Source organism: Calypte anna, chromosome 28, assembly GCF_003957555.1.
Source record: "Calypte anna isolate BGI_N300 chromosome 28, bCalAnn1_v1.p, whole genome shotgun sequence".
NCBI classification, from domain to species: domain Eukaryota; kingdom Metazoa; phylum Chordata; class Aves; order Apodiformes; family Trochilidae; genus Calypte; species Calypte anna.
In genome coordinates, this window is record NC_044273.1 from 4,578,824 (window position 1) to 4,596,692 (window position 17,869).

The 17,869-nt window shown below is 48.4% G+C and overlaps 1 protein-coding gene across 2 annotated transcripts; it reads right to left on the reverse strand.

The window, feature by feature from the left end:
* Positions 1-8,577: 8,577 nt before the first annotated feature.
* Positions 8,578-17,287, reverse strand: NCLN (nicalin). Of its 2 annotated transcripts, none has more exons than XM_030466248.1 (15): positions 17,040-17,287; positions 14,826-15,016; positions 14,529-14,673; positions 13,817-13,911; positions 13,319-13,399; positions 13,017-13,120; positions 12,600-12,688; positions 12,187-12,326; positions 11,457-11,635; positions 10,691-10,778; positions 10,565-10,603; positions 10,285-10,445; positions 9,721-9,774; positions 9,552-9,630; positions 8,578-9,064 (listed from the first exon to the last, which is right to left on the reverse strand). In XM_030466248.1, exons 1-15 carry the CDS (start codon positions 17,218-17,220, stop codon positions 9,005-9,007), a joined length of 1,686 nt encoding a protein of 561 aa, XP_030322108.1. In that variant the 5' UTR covers positions 17,221-17,287; the 3' UTR covers positions 8,578-9,004. The 2 variants fall into 2 exon arrangements, with proteins under 2 accessions (XP_030322108.1, XP_030322107.1); XM_030466247.1 differs by having other exon boundaries at positions 10,285-10,448.
* Positions 17,288-17,869: the final 582 nt, after the last annotated feature.

Sequence of the window (17,869 nt, forward strand, 5' to 3'; positions counted from 1 at the left end):
ACAAGAGAGCCCCTTGTCCAGGAAAGCCTCCGAAGCCCTCACAGCCACCAGATGAAGAGGCAAAGCAGCCTCGAGTGCATCCCCAGGTGGACACGGATCGCCCGTTTTTCCTGGGCAAGAGGTGTGTGTTCCTAAGGCCTAAGTTCCAGAAACTGTGAGGCCCTGGCAGCAAAGGGGAGAGCACTCCCCAGCAGGGCTGGGAGGGGTTATTTGTCCAGCCTGGTATTTATCAAAGAAGGCCAAAGTCTCATCAGCTGTCAGGAAATTGGGCACCAGCTTCTCACAAAGTAAGAGCTTGCTCTTCCCCTGCTAACAGAAGAGAAGGCAGAGTGTGCATGTCAGAAAATCAGCACTTGGCCCCCTTTTTCTCAGTGTCTCAGCAACAGAGTCTGGAGGAAAAGAAATTTAAAGCAGCCAGTGTTCTGACACAGGGTGAATGCAGCCTCAAGCATGGGGGGAGCTCAGCTGCAAGGGGAAGCCACTGATGCATCAGCTCTGAAGCCTGTGACAAGTCAAGCTGTTCTCATTTCTAACAGCTATAAAAAGGTAAAGCCATCTTAAAAAGAAGAGACCCTTATCCCAACAGCAGCAAACCTCACCTTGGGTGAATCATGGCTTAGCAAGTGATGTTTTCAAGCACCTTTCCAAACCTAGCATGCTTTTTCATGTCAGCTGCTGCAGCACAAGCTGCTCCGGGCTTAGGTTACAGCTTGAGGGACCCAGAGCCTCAGGTAGAAAATGTCTGTTTAGAAGGAAAGATGTAGCCAGTACTTTGGGAGCCCATGAATAGACATCATCACCTCAACTGTAGTGGAGAAAAACACACCTGAAAATACTCCTGGTAAATGAAAAATAGAACAACTGCCAGCCAGTACCTGGAAAGAGTTTACAGAGCCAGAGAGAGAATTCTATCCCACAGTAACAGGATTAAGTGGTAGATAAAATACAGTAATAGCACTGAGAGTGGAAAAAGGGAAATGTCAGGTGGCCTTTGCAGATGAAGAAACATGTTACATCTGTCCCTGAGGACCCTGCAAGGCAGAGCCAGAAGGGACACAGCAGAGATCAGATGGAGGATTCCCAGATGATGAATAAACAGATTCTGCCCAAATCTCAGATAATGCTTAAAAAAAGAAAGAAAACCACACTGTGTGCCCAGAAAGTTTTTCTTCTGCAGAGAGACATTTGCTAATGAAAAACCCCACAGTGCTCTCATCAACACATCCATGCTTTTTCTGCATTCTTGGGGCATATCAGTGTCAGGATTCAGACAGGGACAGCTTAAGGTAAAAGGTAAAGAGGTGCCGTGCGTTGGCCCAAAGTTGAGAAGGGCTCAAACAAAGGACAGAGGAACAACAAAATACACTTTGCATCAGGAGTGCCTGCCCTTTCCTTCCAGCTCCTAAAGGCATCAAGGAATGGAGAAAATACAAGCTGGAGCTCTGAATTTCCACATCACCTAGGAGACAGCACTAGAGGAAGGGAATCCTCACAACAGCCTAGGAAAAAAAGGAGAGGGAGGATCTTTGAAAACAATCAACCTTCCTACAGTGCCCAGGCAGAAGAGCCAAAGGACTAAGACAGTTCTGGCAGAAAATATCCAAGCAACAATATATTATCTCAAGAAGATATAAGTTCAGTCCTATAATGGGATTGTTTCTCATCTGGAACAAAAGCTGCTGCATAGAAAACTGCTCCAAAACAGTGCAATTAACAGTTTTAGAGAAGAACACCTTCTCTGAATAAAGAAGTTGACATCAGCTTTCATCCTCTCTTGTTTACCAAGACCTTGCTGTTATCCCAGCCAATTTAAGCTTAAGTTGTTGGGGTTTTTATAGATATTTAACTTTGCAACAAACCAAAAATTAATGAAGTTTTAAAGCATATAGATTTTCTGCCCAGAAGTTGTCTCTACCAGTGGGTAGCTGGGAAATGAACAGCAAAGACTCCAGATATTTTTCTGATCAAGAACAGCTGTTGATGATTTAAAAAAAAACAACCAACCAACCAAACCCCCCTCCAAAACAAAATCAAATAAAACAGCCCTTGTTGCCTCTTAACACACAAAGTTTGAGTAGTTTGCAAACTGTTTTTTTTCCAATGCTTGAAAAAACCTGGTCAAAAACCACTGGAGGATTTGCCCTCCTGTCCCAGTTAAGGGGAGGCCACTCACCAGCTCTGCACCAACACAATATTCAACAGGACTGAGCAAGTCCAGTTTGGACCTGTTTGTATCTAAAGGTATTAAGGTCTGATGATTTGATCTGGCTTTTCCCTCTGCCCCCAAACAGAGAGAGCTGGTTTCTGTCACATGCTTTATTCTGGGTACCCCAGGGCTGGGACAAAATAAAAGAACTGAGCACCCCTAGCATCTTGGATTCAGACCTATGGCATCTGCTTCTCTTTCATCTCCTTTTTTTTTCCTAAGTTCTTTATCTTGCCATTACCTTTCCTTTCTGAAAACTGTATTAAGACATTATGTCATAAATATTCCCTGGGAATGAGCTTATAGACTGAGCAACCTGGCTACAGAACACAGCCTAGTATCCTCATGCTCTCATTTACTTGAGAGAAAGAAATGTGACACTTTAGATCAGAGAATGCCTCAGCCATCAAGTGTGCCCAACTCCACCCCTGCTCCAAGCAGCACTGGGGCCTTCCAAAATATTTAAGAGACAGTTTCACAGAGAAAGATATTTTTTTTTTCTTTTTACTCTTGCTATCCCTAGTGAAAAATAAAGCCAGCAGTTAAAAAATGGGCATTTAAGAAAGCACAGTTCCAATTCACTGCTCCACCCCACATCTTCCACACAACCCTGAGCTGCTCCATCCCAGCACCTCTGCAGAGCAAGGGCCCCGGTACCTCCTACTTCACCAAGGTGTTGCAAGTAGATATATTTAAGAGCATGAAGCATTCAGATACTATGGAAACCAGGGCAAGAGAAAACCCAAAAATAGATGGAAGAAGCAAGCTGTTGAAAAGTCTTGCTGAGAAAGGCTGCGTTTGCTGCAGCTGATCCCAGACTGGGATCCATTTAGAGCTCAAGCATAAAATATCCTCTCTCCACTCTTTCCATAGCTTGTCAGTTTTCTCTGCCACAGGGAAAGGAAGATTCTTTTTTTCTCTGTAGGCCTTTAATTTCCCTTCTATTTAACAGGCCTCCTAATTACCAGTTCCTTTGAATGATTCACATCCTAGCTTGCCCTTCCCATGACCTGGAGCAGGCCACTGTCTAACTGCTTCTTTATAGCAGGATTATTGGGAACATATCACCAGATCAAACACTCCAGAGCAATCCTTCTTCCAGCAGCAACCTACAAAGTAGACTTCCTGAAACAAAGAGTTAAGGGGCCAGCTTGTGAAACATTATTCCTCTCCTTTTCATTATGCAAACACCTTTTTTTGTGCATATTCATCCTCTAGAGACAAACCAGTTGCTCAAGGATAACAATCCCTTTCTTCACTTAAAACCAAAACCAAGCAGAAAACCACAACAACCCCTAAAACCATCCAACAACCCTTACCAATACAGAAAGGATTTGAAAGAGCCAGAATGATCTTGTGGAGGAAACAGAGGATGCCAACAGGAGGCACAAGAACCATCTTATTAAACAGCCAACCAAGTGGAAGACAGGAGCAGATGGAGAGCAATTAAAGCACGAGGTAAACTGCAGCCCCAGAGCTTTAGACCAGAGGTGCTGAGGTCTCACTTCCCAGCAGGGGCTGTAGTTCCAAGTGCTACTTCTTGAAACCAGAAGAGCCTCTGGTCTGTCCTGGCACGGCCACCCCAGGGAGCAAACCCCAGCAAGGTGAGGGGAAGGCTTCTCAAGAGCGGTCCTGCCAAGCAGCTCCAGGTCTCACTGCAGGCTCACACTCACTCATTCTTTGTGCTTTTCTTCACACCCAGGCAGTGTTAAACCCACCCTGAGTTTACTCGGCCCCCCAGTTGCCACGCACCAGCCTCCCCTTCCTGACCCTGCACACCCAGTGAGTCCTCAGCTCAACCAAGAGCCCGCACAGAGGCGACCGCCGGTGCCTCCCTCAGCTGCCGCGGGGCGCTGGGGACTGTGCCACAAAACCACAGACTCAGTCAGGTTGGAAAGGACCCTTCAGGATCACATCCAACCCTTCTCGGTAACATTCCTGTCACCGACCCTCAGGACTCCGCTCCCGCCGCCTCCCCCGCTCCGCCCGCACCTGACAGACCGCGGCTCCTGCCCCGCCAACCTCCAAGCCCCGCCCACCCCGCCGCTCCCCGACCAATGGCTGCAGCGCTGCTCGCTCGCCCCGCCCCCTTCTCCAAGCTCCGCCCCCTCCCCGGGGCTCAGCCCGCACCGGGATCCGCGGGGAAGCTGCGCGGTGCGGGAGGGAGCGGTGCGGGGAATGGACCCCCAGGGAGCCCCCGGGAGGAGGCAGGGCGGCAGCAGAGGTTCCCTTCTTCCCTCCCGCAGCTGCTGAGGACCCGAACGCGTGGTTCGGAAGTGTCCGAGGAGTCATTCGGTAATAAGAAAGGCACAACCCCGCCTCCCGCAGCTGCGTTAGTCCCGCAGGGTTGAACAGTCCTGAGGCTGGTTTGGATATCATGCTGCAAAATCAGCACAAAGGCTTCGAACAAATGAAAATTTGCTCTCCCTGAGTGTCTGTAAATATTTTCTGTCTGTTATTCCTGACTCCATCACAAGGATGATGCCCAAAAACACGAGTGGGTTTTTCACCGTTTGGCAGGGGGGATGTTCCTTCAAATAAAGCAAGGAGATTCCAGCTCTTTGGAGCTTCCAGCAGCAAATAGTTCTCCAACAAACCTGGTCATCAAACCTACTCACTTGGTTTATTTTTCCAAGGGAAAAAGGGACAAACAAATCAGGAAATGAAAAATGTTAAAAACTTAAATATTATTACATTTAGTCAGGAAAAAAAATACGTAAATCAACTGCATTGAATTTCCTCTTAGCTTTTAAATATTCACCTCAATATACATTTGTTCTTAGGACACACAAGAGATAAATAACTGTGTTCACATTGCTAGATAAATCAACTTTTTTTTTTTTTTTCCTGAGCTGCAAATATTCCAGGTTATAACCCTGAAGTTGCTATCCAATGGAAACTAAACAGACCCAAGTGAGCAAGCAGGAGCCCACACTTGGGTACTCAGAGGCCAAATTCATTGACACACAGAGTAGCAACCCCATCATTTCATATTTTTAAGTCAAGACAGAATGGTTCTTACAGGTAAACCCCAGCCTGGCCATGACCTGCAGGAGAGGAGGGTATTTGGGCTTGTACTGTGAACATGAGAACAAGTTATTTCAACCAAGCAACCATTCCCCTCCCAAAAACCAAGCCCCACAACAATTCTGAGTATCAGACGTGTGAACAGACCGTGGTGATGACTCCAGCCACACACAGGTGGGTACTTGTGGTACTTGTGGTTTCACTTTGGCATCGGGGTCTTTCCCCTTAGTGCTAAAAAAGGTAAAGTTCACATTGCACTGAGGTTCTTCATTTAACAATGAACCAACCTCTCCTAACCATGAGATCAAACTACAGCAGTCCAAACTAATCACACAACAATCCCCATGAGTGCCTGGGTGGGTGGGAGTGCACAAAAGGGACTGACAGCTTCATTAAATCCTGTTAAAAAGAGAGATTTTTGTGAGCAGCAGGCTTTGACAGCACCAGGAGAAGCCAGAGAGAACACCAAGAAAATCCTGATGGCTAGAAGCATCAACTGCTAGCCACTGGCATACATGTGGAGAGTTGTTCCCCATGCCTCTTCCTTCCAGGCCTGACAAACTCCTGATGAAAAGGAGAGGTAAAAATAGGAATAGAATCAGCTATGCAAGGCTCTTCTGCAGTGTTGTGGAGAAATTTTATTTTACTAGAACAGATTTCTACCTTTGCATTGTCATGCTGGTGCCAGGACTGATCAGATATGCTGCCATATGGATCAGCACTATTTTTCTTGGGGTTTTGTTTGTTTTCAAAAGCAAGCAGGACAGCAGGGTCTATTTACAAGCTTCTTGGTCAACTTCCCAAAGGCAATGGCAATGTGGGAGCTAAGTTCAGTCCCAGGATGGGCTCTCTGTTCAAGCCATGAGCATCTTGGAGTTTTACTATCTCAGATTTGAACACACGATGCTTCACTGCACGTACACTTGGATCAAAAGCATAAACCCTGATCTGTAGTAAAATTCCCTTCCATGGCAGCCAGCTGGAGAAACACAAAATGCAACCACTCAGATCACAAATTACCCTTGTGTGGGACACAGCAATCTGGTTTATGGATTCTCATTTACCTTGATCTCTTTTTCCTCTAGAGAGCTGGCTCCTGGCACTGCCTCAGGAGTGTTAGCAGGTTATTGGTGAGGCCACAAGGAGCTGAAGTCTTTGCTTTAATGCCACAACCTTGGCAGAGACAAAGCTGCAATCACACTGGGTTGCCTTGGTGGAAGATTTTGACTCTGAACTTTTAAGCTGCTGATCTGGAAGACTGAAAGTTTCACTGCAAGGAAGAATGCTCCAGGCCTGTTCTGTTCTTTCCTCCTCACTTTTACATGCACCAAATCAAGCTGCAGCAGGACTGCTGAGGATTTGCTTTGTTTCTGTTTTTCTCAGTGAAGTAAAAGCCTGGTTAAGGGAGCTGCTGGAGCAGAGGGAACAAACTGAAAACGCAGCTTTGGGAGGCCTTGGGAACTACTTGCAGATACTCAGAAACTTCAAAGATCTTCAGACAGCCACTGTAACATGCGTGTTCTGAACCCTGACTGTCCAGAGCATGCACAACACATGTATTCTCTAAGGGCAGAGCATAAAAGCCAGTGGAAAACAATTAAGGCTCATCTTCCAACCACTCCAGCAACTTCTGACACCATTATAAATTAATTTGGCAGAGGAGTGTCATGAACACTTCAGGCATGCAGAGAGATATATTTAAAATAAATGCTCAAAAAGATAAGAAAAAAGCAAGTTTCCCTGCAGGGTTGATATTTCAGGAGTGTTTGCTATCATGCCACCTGCTGCTGTGACAGTGAGCCACTGACAACAGCATCCTCTCCTGGAAAAGAAAAGACCCTTTAAAGACCAAGTTGCTACACGTTTAAAGTAGCAGAAAGTAGACATCATGGGGTAAGAGAACTCCAAGAAAGGGATCAGAGTGACACAAAGAAAAATGGATGGAAATCAGTGCTTTAGGCCTCATCCAAAAGACAAGGACAGTGACAGGACACAAGAAGCCCTTTTCTCTCAAGTGCATGCACAGCAGCTGTGCTGCAGACAAGGATGCACAGCTTGAAGTTTCCTTGCATATAAAACCCAAGTACACCTGCATTCAAACCCACAAGAGCTTCTCAGCTCCTGCTAAAGATGCTGTTTTAAATATAAGTAGTCATTTAAAAGAGGGGAAAAAAAAAGGGTAGTCAAGATACCTCACGTGCATAGAACAAACTACAGCAAGGACTCCAACACTGACAAGTGTCAGGACAGTGGCACTGAATCAGAACATCCTCTAGAACTACCTGGGGCTTGCAGGCAGTATCTTTATGTATTTTCCAGAACTTGAGGATACACAAAGTGCAAGACTGCCCAGAAAGGGCATCCATGTCTTAACTGAAACTGGTGACAAATGTCCTGCTTACCTTGGATGGTGGAATTCAAGAAGAACTTAAGATTATGGCATTCCTTGAACAACTGGATACCTCTCCCTCTGGATCTCTGCACAGCACTGGAACTGTTTTTAGGTAACTACATAGTACTCTCCATCCAGAACTACCAGCAAATAAAAATTAGGCTTGCTCAAGTATAAAAGTAAGAGAGTTACAGCTAAACAAGAAACAGCCATGTTTAAAATGACATTCATAAAACTTCACTTTTTTTTGTTTTTTAATGTCTAAGTGACCTGCCTCCCTTCATCCATTCTGAAAGCAGCACGTGAAAAAAACAGCAACAAGCACTTTGGGAACTTGCTCAGAAGTGCAGACCAGGAACAGTGTTTCCAGAGATAAAAGAGCTAAAAAATGTGAAACAAGACCCTGAGATGCAGATGAACATGGGAGACCACCCCCAAATCCAGAACCCATCTGGAAGTAAAAGCTGAGAAATGAAGACTGAAGGGATTAGAGACCAGACTTCAGCAGAAGCTGCTCTTGATACAACTGGCTCAGTACATGGAACAGCACAGAACATGACCCTGCACCAATATGGACTGTGGAACATCTCTTAAAAACCAAGCAAGAGTTTAGCAGAGTGGTGGCAGCTGTGAACTGCTCAAGGACCATAAACTGCAAGAGAAATCAAGTACACAGCAAGATGCACCCTCCAATAGAGACAGGAAGGAATCTGTTCTGCTAAGAACCCTAATGCAAGGAATCTTTCCTCATTCTGTCAATGACAGCCAAGATCAGGGCACCTCCTAAAAGGGAATGAGTTATTGCAGCCTAAAAAACCACAAGGTGGCTGCTGCAGACACTGCTTGCTCAACACACCTTCCCAAAGCCCAGCAGTGCACTTAGGGAAGAGGTGGCATAAGGAAACATGCTGGTAGGGTCCTCTTTAATTTGTATGTGGAGTTTTTTTTTCCCAAACAACTGCTCTGAGTCCTTGTTTGCTGGGCAGAGATACCATGTCACTCTACTTGGTAGTTTCAGTTTGCAGGTTGGCACATGTGTCCATGAAGGTGCTGGACTTGGTTTTACACTCACAGAAGCTGCTCAGAATAAGTTGTTCAGTGTTTAAACAACCTGCAGAACTGCTGAGGTCTCTGAGCCTCTCCCTCGCCAAAAGCAAAGGAAAACAGACATGGTGCAAGTCAGGGGAAGAACGTGAAGAAAAGCACTTAAGAATTGCACAAGAGTTAAAATTTCATTTTCTTTCCACCTTCCTCCATTCTATAGAGTAGCAAAGACAAAAAAAAGAGGAAGAAAACCAGCAGGATTCAATGGAAGGCAGAAGGTTCCTGATGGGCTCACCGATGGCTCAGTGCTGCTGTATGGGTGATGAGTTGTTGCTTCACTGCTGCTTGGTTTTAGTGGATAATCTCTGTATCATCCTGTAAAGGAGACCAAAGTGCTGGAAAAAAAAAAGAAAGTAACCATGAGTCCTTATAAATGCCAATAAAATTACTGTTTTATACAGAGAGAAACCCTATTAGAAGGCTTAAAACAACACTAATGTGCAAATGCAATTCCTTGGTGAGACTGAAACCCACCAAACTGAAGCTCCCTGGCCAAGGCATGGAGTATCATGTTCCAGAAGTATGGACACAGGGTGGATTTGGAGTTTCACTAAAAAACCAAAACCCTGAGGATGCATTTCTAAAGTGCATCCCACCTTCAGATACTGGCAGAATCTCCTAATAATCCTAACTTACTACAAAACAGCACAGATAACAGAGATACTCAAAATCATACACATGAAATCCATTCTGGTCTGCTTTTAGAGTTGGATGGCATTACTGTTCCAACCTCAGCATGGGGACTGTGTGAGCAACAGGTACTGTAGCTAATATGATTTATGAGGGGAATAAAACATCTGTCTCCTGCTCCTCTTCTCTTACCTGCACTGCAACATAGGCAACACCAAGGTATGCTGCAATACAGACAGCCAGGAGGAGGTCAAAGATTGCTGGCTTGACCCTGCAATAAAGAAAGAACACCTGAAACTGCTACAGCAGGAACTGCCAGATAGTGAGAACACAGCCCAGCATGCCCAGGGGAATCCCATACCTGTATGCATTCATCACCTGTTTCAGCTGGTCATAGAAAACAAACTCAGGGTCCCTGTGAAAAGAAGAAATCCTTCAGGTTGTATTACAGATCTTGACACAGCAGGAAGGATGGTCCAAACCTTTGTTCTCAAGCAATTCATCCACTGGCACACCAGTTTTGAACTGATTTTAGCTGTCCAGTCTTTTTTTTTTTTCCTGCTACAACCAGGATACAAATTTAACTGCTTCAACCCAAGCAGGTTAGACAGGAAAGTAAAGAAAGATTTCTAGGGGAGTTTTAATATTTTCCTGCACTGTGAGAGAAGCAGGACTCAGAATGGGAAGGGTGGAACCAAACCAGTGAATAAACAAACTTCAGGCAGAGGGAGCTGCTGTGCTGTGAGGAATGATAAAGAGCTTTCCCTGGAAGAAAAGAGCATGAACCAAAACTGACAGAAGAGCAGAGAGAAGTAACTTCCAGCTACATGCAAAAAAGCCAGAAAAGCTGGAGCTGAGACAAAATTCATTGCAGTGGGAAGCCAGCTAGCATGCCCTAGCTAGTTCTTTAATCTTTTTTTCTTACCTCTTGTCTGCCTTTACATGATGCTGTTTGACATCCTTCAGGTAGCGACCCATATAATATTCTAAGGTGTTAAGGAAGGTGCTGTCTTTATCTATCAACTGGGCAGCCCTGGGCTGACTGCTCAGCCAGTCCATCACTGATTCTAGTTGTTCCTGCTGGATCTGCTGCATAAAAATACCATCAAAACAAGCCAGTCAACCACAGATATGCCAAGACCAGACTTCTCTCCCAGACTCCTGATCCCTCCTTCCCACAGGTCACTACAATGTATTGTGCTCACCATCTGATCCGTGAAGATCTGCAGATCTGCAGGTGCTCCCTGCAAGGGAAGAAAAAACCCAGGGGAGATCAGGCTTGGTCCTTGGGAAGGGCAACCAGAGCTAGCAATGCATGAGACAGGTCTTACCTTGTCTGTTAGGTTGTAGATGACCCTTGTCAAAGCCTCAGCAATGATCCGAGTGTTCCTGGTTAGTGCTTTAGTGTCTATTCGTGCCCTGAAGGGAAAGAGGGGATTAATGGGAAAGAGGGGATTGCCCCTGTGCTCAGCCCTGGTGAGGCCACACCTCGAGTCCTGTGTCCAGTTCTGGGCCCCTCAGCTCAGGAAGGAGATTGAGGTGCTGGAGCAGGTCCAAAGGAGGCAACCAGGCTGGTGAAGGGACTCGAGCACAGGCCCTATGAGGAGAGGCTGAGGGAGCTGGGGCTGTTCAGCCTAAAGAAGAGGAGGCTCAGGGGAGACCTCATCACTCTCTCCAACTCCCTGAAAGGAGGTTGGAGCCGGGGGGGGGTTGGGCTCTTTTCCCAGGCAACTCTCAGCAAGACAAGAGGGCAGGGTCTCAAGTTGTGCCAGGGGAGGTTTAGGTTGGAGATGAGAAAGAATTTCTTTCTGGAGAGGGTGATCAGGCATTGGAATGGGCTGCTCAGGGAAGTAGTGGATTCTCCGTGTCTGGAGATATTTCCAAAGAGCCTGGATGTGGCACTGAGTGCCATGGGCTGGGAACTGCAGCAGGAGTGGATCAAGGGTTGGACTCGATTCTATGAACTATGATTCTATTCTATGATTCTATGAACGGGATCAGCTTCCTGCTTTTCCATCAAGCGTGAGCCTGAACACAGAGCCCATCCCCTTTTCACCCCTTTTTCACCCCTCCTCTGCCCATCAGCAGATCCCTGACCTCCTGTCCATGATGCTGTTGCGCAGGCTGTCCCGGTGGCTCTCCAGGTGGGAGATGGTGAACGCCGGCAGGCGGCGGATCGCAAACCGCTCGTGCTCCCAGGCCAGCATGTCCTCTGCCAGGTTGATCTTCTTGTGCACCATGGAGAACTTCACCTCTGGGAACTGGCTGGCAACAACCTGAGGGAAAGGACAAACTGTCCTGACTGGGTGTCACAGTCCCATCTTGTGCTGCCCAGTCTGCCTCGACCCCGTTTGGCTGTTGCTGCAGAAGGTGAGTGAACTTCTGTCTGTGAGGTGCAGCTGCTGCCACTAGAAAGTTATCTCAGTGTCCAAACCAAGCTGGTTCTGGTTTAATGATCCTACAGGGTTCTGGTTTAATGCTCCTTCAGGGTTCTGGTTTAATGCTCCTGCAGGGTTCTGGTCTAATGCTCCTACAGGGTTCTGGTTTAATGTTACTCTACAGGGTTCTGGTTTAATGCTCCCACAGGGTTGCTTTTGCAGGCCACAAGCCACAAGGATGCAGTGGAAAATGCAGCTCTAGTCTGCTTCATTTAGGATTGTGGCATGAGGATCTGTCTGCTCTTCAAATGAAGTGACAATGAACATTCCATGAAATATTTCAATATTTCACTTTCTTCGTGCATTCCTTTCCACATTCCTCTCGTGGAGAGCTGCAGGTCCCCCCAGTAAATCCCAAAGTCCCATATACCTAAAATGCTTTCCATTACCATCTCCAGTTCCCTCAGAAACGCGTGCTGCAAGGTCCCCTCCTTGGGAGGCTTTGAGACATGGAGATGGAGGCTGCTGCCTCGGCCCAGAGTATCAAGGCAGAGAACAAATGCTACATTGTCCTGCAGCAGGCTGGAATCTGGAACAGAAACATCCAAACGTGTACAGGTATGTCTTGTGCTGGGATTTCCATGCCAAAAAAAGCAAGGCCTCCACAAAGAGATCCTCACAGGAGGTGTCAGGGTTTCACACTGCCCTGGCAGTTAAACCAAATGACAGATGCTCTCTGTTAATGCCCCTCTCTTCCCTGATAAAGGAGCCCAAACCAGGACAGGAGGGCTGACATATTTAACACAATCATAGTAACAGAGGCTTTGCACAGAGTACACTGCAATGCCAGCCCCTTACTCACCAGTGTGGTCCAAATTGTCTTCTAGCCACCTCTTGGTTCCTTGATAATTAAACTTGCCACCTCCAGATGCAAAGAACAGCAAGTTATACCTGCCCATCAAGGACAACAGAGAACTGTTAGCATACTGCACTCCATGGCTACAGAACCCCTTGGTTCAGCTTTGGTGTGGTGAAACCACAAGAGTTCAAAGCAAACTGACCATCACCAAACACTTTCCACATGCCACATCCTAAGGTAATGGCAGGACGGGGTGAAAGGGGGAAGTTGTCAGTGTTTGAGGATGGAATCTTAGAGGGAAACAAAGCAGAGCAAAGGAACTAACGAGCTGCCTGGAATACTCTCCAGGTCAAGAGCAAAACCCCTTCTCAGCTGGTCACAGATACAGCATATTCAAGCAAGAAGAGGAGAGTTCCTTACCCAGCGTGGGTGCGCCTGTAGGTGTAGAGCCGGGAGAAGAGCCTGGCGAGTTCCAGCAGCACTGAGATCCCACTGCCATTGGAGTCTGCACCATGGGACAGCCACTGCAGGGGGAGGGGACACACACAGGGTGTCAGCACTACACTACTGCACCAGGAGAGCCTTCAAGACACTATATAATACTGTAACTGTCCCATGTCTTTAAGGCCAAGAAAAAAAAAACCCATGGGGATGGAAGCCACATGGGAGGAGAGAAAGGAACAGAGAGAGAGGAACAGAGGGCTGCAGGAAATGATACTCACTGGAGCCACTCCAAAAGAATCATAGTGGGCAACTATCACAACAGTGGGCAGATCTTCTCCACCCAGTCCTGTCAGCCTTCCCTGCAGAGGAGAGAGATTTTAGGTTGGACATTAGAAAGAATTTCTTTCTGGAGAGGGTGATCAGGCATTGGAATGGGCTGCCCAGGGAAGTAGTGGATTCTCCGTGTCTGGAGATCTTTCCAAAGAGCCTGGATGTGGCACTGAGTGCCATGGGCTGGGAACCACGGGGGGAGTGGATCAAGGGTTGGACTTGATGATCTCTGAGGTCCCTTCCAACCCAGCCCATTCTATGATTCTCTGATCAGTGACACTCACGTCACCCCTTGTGCACCCACACAAAGACAGCCTGACTTCCACAGGGGACTTCAGGGACTTCCCTGGCCAAGATTCCCCTGGCTTCCCCCATCAGTCCAAATGCCTGATGGAGCCCCAGAGGGCATCCATCAAGGATGCCAGTTTGAATTGGACACCACTCACCTCCACGCTGGGTATGAGCCAGTCATTGATAGCTTTGCTTTGAGCCCCACTGGTCACCATCTGGAAGCCATTGGCAGTTGCTGTGTGCAGCAGAACTAGAAGCAAAACAAAAAAGCACACCTGTAAAAGTTTAATTCCTGTATTTCCCTTGTTAACACAGCTTTGGAGAGACCAGCTTTAAATCATTTCAGCACTCTCACTTGTTCCTTATGTCTATGCACTGACACAGAATCCTGGTGACTGCATTTGCACTCTGTCCTGAAGTCCCAGTATTCTGAGATGGCTAAAACAAGAAATCTTCTCAAAGACTCCCAAAGATAACAATGAGCAGCAGGTCAATGAGGTAGTAAAGTTATTTACCTGGAAGCACTGAACTGACTTGTGGTCAGCTAAAAAGCTTCAGCTTCTACCAACATACTGCAGTCACTTAACACCTTCAGTGCTGTTTTTACCCTTAGTTTTGCTTTCTGTCTCACATACAACAGTGTGAAGCTGACATCTCAACTCCATGCAACTGTATTGCCAAACATAGTTAAGTAATACTCTTTTTTTATATATATATACTGTCTTTTTCTTTCACTAAATGTCAGAATGCTTTAACAACAACAAAATAAACATGGATGCAACAGAACTCTGGTTCATTGTGCATGGCACAGCACACTAACACACGACACAAAGACACTCTAGACCTTTCCTCCTGGTTACAACTCACCCTCTGCAGCTGAGGCAGAGCCCTGTGATGCAGAGGCAGCTCGTGTCTGCTCATAGATAGACAGCAGCTCTTCATCTTCCACAGCAAAGTAGACTGGCACAATGGTTTCCATAGCAAGCATTTCTGGCTCTATCTCCATGAATTGCTGAGGGTATAAGTGAGACACCAACAGAAAGAAAATGAACAACCAAAGCAGAGAGAGAGAGAGAGAGAAAGAGAGAAAAGAAACTTCTAAAATCAGAGCACGATTTGGTGTTTCTCCCTCAGGAAGAGAAAAGGAAAACGTGGCTTTTTTACCCTGACAACATCCTGTGGGACAGAAGAAATAGATGGTGGCAAGATGATCACCACAGCCCCAGCTGACTGTCTGAGAGCCTTCTGGTACTGCTCATAGGAGAAGTCCACCAGGCGCATCATGACGCAGCGGCGGCTCAGGACGTCGGCCTCGGCTGTGCGGGCTTCAGTGTTGAGCACGGCGCTCCTGGTGCCTGCCAGAGGGGACAGGAGGTGTGGTTAAGTTCATCAGAACCCCTTCTGCTTCAGCTCCTTCTCAGAACAGCCTCAGTGACATTCTGACAAACTTCAGAGCAGCCAGGACCTGCAGAAAGCAAAGTTCCCCTCTTCCAGCTCGCCCGAGCAGGAAAACGTGGGATCTGTTTCTGCTCTGGATCCCTCAGATCCTGCCAGGATCCCCTGACCCAGCACCACACAGCATCAACCTCTGACAGGCTTCCCTGACACCACAGCCACACACAGGCTGCCTCTCTGTCCACCTGCACAGAGCTCCTACACTGTGTAACAAACACTGACAGTCACTGTCCCCACCCTGTCAGAAAAAACTCCTCACAATCCCTCCAACATTCCCAGAACAAACCCAGCACAGGGTGGATCCAGAGGTCTGCTCCCAGCACAGCCCTCTGACACCTCAGCTGAGAAGATCCAAGAGTATTTTCTCAAAGCATGGCAAGACAAGTTGATTTCCTGTAGTTTCTCTACAGCAAGCTGTTAAATAATTATTCATTTACAATCTACAGAACTCCAACCCTCTTCTTCAGCTGCTCCACAACTGGTGTTGACACAAAAACTCTTCTCCCCTCTTCAAGAGGAGGCTCAGCAGCAAATCTCTAGTTGGTCATCTTATAAATGAAGAGGAGAATCTGGATTTTATCCTGAAGGACATCTGGCCTCAGAACACAGACACAGAACAGCTCCTCAAAGGGGCTGGCAAGGAACAAAGGAAACACACAACCCACCGAGCTAAAAGGCTCCAGAAAAAGAAATGGCATAAAAAGATAACTGCAAACACCTTAAAAACCAATGTGTGGCTTTTCAAGAGTTCACAAAAGATGCTGTGAGCACTTGGCTAGAGAGAACTCTCAGGCAACCAGAATCAGAGCCAGCTGAAACAACCCAGATGCCCCACTAAGCCTCACCACCACGTGAGGAGAGAGAGAGCTCAGCACTCACTGCAGAGCCTGCCTTGGATCTCCTGAGCTTCCCAGCAAGAGAGGGCTCAAAGAGTGAACACATTTTGAAGAACTGTGCTGGGAGAACATAGAACTGATTTCAGATATTCAGAAGCCACCCGTAGTGTCTGCAGTATTTACAAAGCCTGGGGGTACAGCTGGGAAATCATAACTTCAACCAAGTGTTTGATCTTTGTAAAGAGCTGAGCCCAGGTCTCATGGAGAGTAAAAAATAAACTGTACTGGGGCTGTAATGCCAGACTGCAAACATAAGGCTGAAATTTATGGCCACAAAACAGACAAGAGGAAGCTACTCGTGCCCTGACCTCGAGTAAAATACCTATGGAAGACTCAGAAACAAGGCATGATTCTGGGTTAGTGAGTACAGGGAGGGAGGGGTGAAGACTGAGCATCCAACACTGACCAGGTTGTGTTTCTGAGTCAAAGAGAGGTGTTGAGCAATCAGCAACAGAACAGAGGAACTGGAGGTCATTGTAACATAAAGGCAGAACTGTAACAGAAAGGACACAGAGCACAGACACTGCTCACCCAGACCTGAGAGACTCCAGAACCAAAAACCTGACAGGAGAGGACCTGAAGTTAAAATCCGAGCTGGTCAATAAGCTTCCCCAGCATGCAAGAAGGCTGCAGCTGGACTACTCGGAACACGGGGAGTTCAGGCACAGACAGGAGCAGGCAAGGACACAGCAGGGTCCTTGGCCACCTCGAGGTCACCATGTGGCAGCTCTCGGCAACCTCCTGCTCCTCCTGAAACGCAGCCAGGTAGAGCCCGCTGCGGCCTCCCAGGGCCCGGTTCCGGAGGGCCCGTTTCCGAAGGGTCCGGCTGCGGCCTCCCAGAACCCTCCGCCCCGCTCTGGGTCGCCCTCCCCGGCCCGCCCAGCCTACCCGGGGTCGGGGCTCTTCCCAGCACTCCCTCGGCCCCATTAAGGGAGGGATCCCTCCCTATTCAGGGAGGAGCCGCTACCGGAGGACCGAGGCCCGGCGCAGGCCGAACCGAGCCCGGGCGGTCCGTGCAGTCTCTCACCGTAGGGCTGCCCGCCCAGCTCGTACTGCTGCATGCGGTACACCGTGAACTCGTGGGCGGCCTCGGCAGCAGGCGGCGGCCCCAGGAGCAGCAGCACGGCGGGTACGAAGAGCAGGAAGCTCAGCGGCAGACATGAGGCCTTCAGCACCGACTCCAGAACCTCGCCCGCCTCCTCCAGCATCGCCGCGGCACCGGCCCCCCCGCTCCGGCCTGCTCCGCCGGCACGCACGGCACGCACAGCACGCACGGCACGCAGCCCCGCGGGCTGCCGGGAGCTGTAGTTCGTCGCTGCCGCAAGGGACGCTGGGAGCTGTAGTCTGGGGCAGCACCGGCTGCGTGGCTGCCCGGCCTGGCCAGCAGGGGGCGCTCCGGACCGCTCCGGACCGGACCGGGCAGAGCTGGGCTGGGTTGGACCGGACCGGGCTGGGTGGGGCAGAGTTGGGATGGGTTGGACCGGACCAAACCAGGCAGAACTGGGTTGGGTTGGACTGGACCAAGCAGAGCTGGGCTGGGTTGGACCAGACCGGGCTGGGTGGGGCAGGGCAGAGCTGGGCTAGGTTGGACTGGACCAGGCTGGGTGGAACAGAGCTGGGTTGGGTTGGGTTGGGCCGGACCGGACTAGGCAGAGCTGAGCTGGGTTGGGCCGGGCAGGGCTGGGCTGGGTTGGACTGGACCAGGATGGATGGAACAGAGCCGGGCTGGGTTGAACTGGACTGAACTGGACCAGGCAGAGCTGGGCTGGATTGGGTTGGATCGGGCTGGGTGGGGCAGAGTTGGAATGGGTTGGACCGGACCGAACCAGGCAGAACTGGGTTGGGTTGGACTGGACC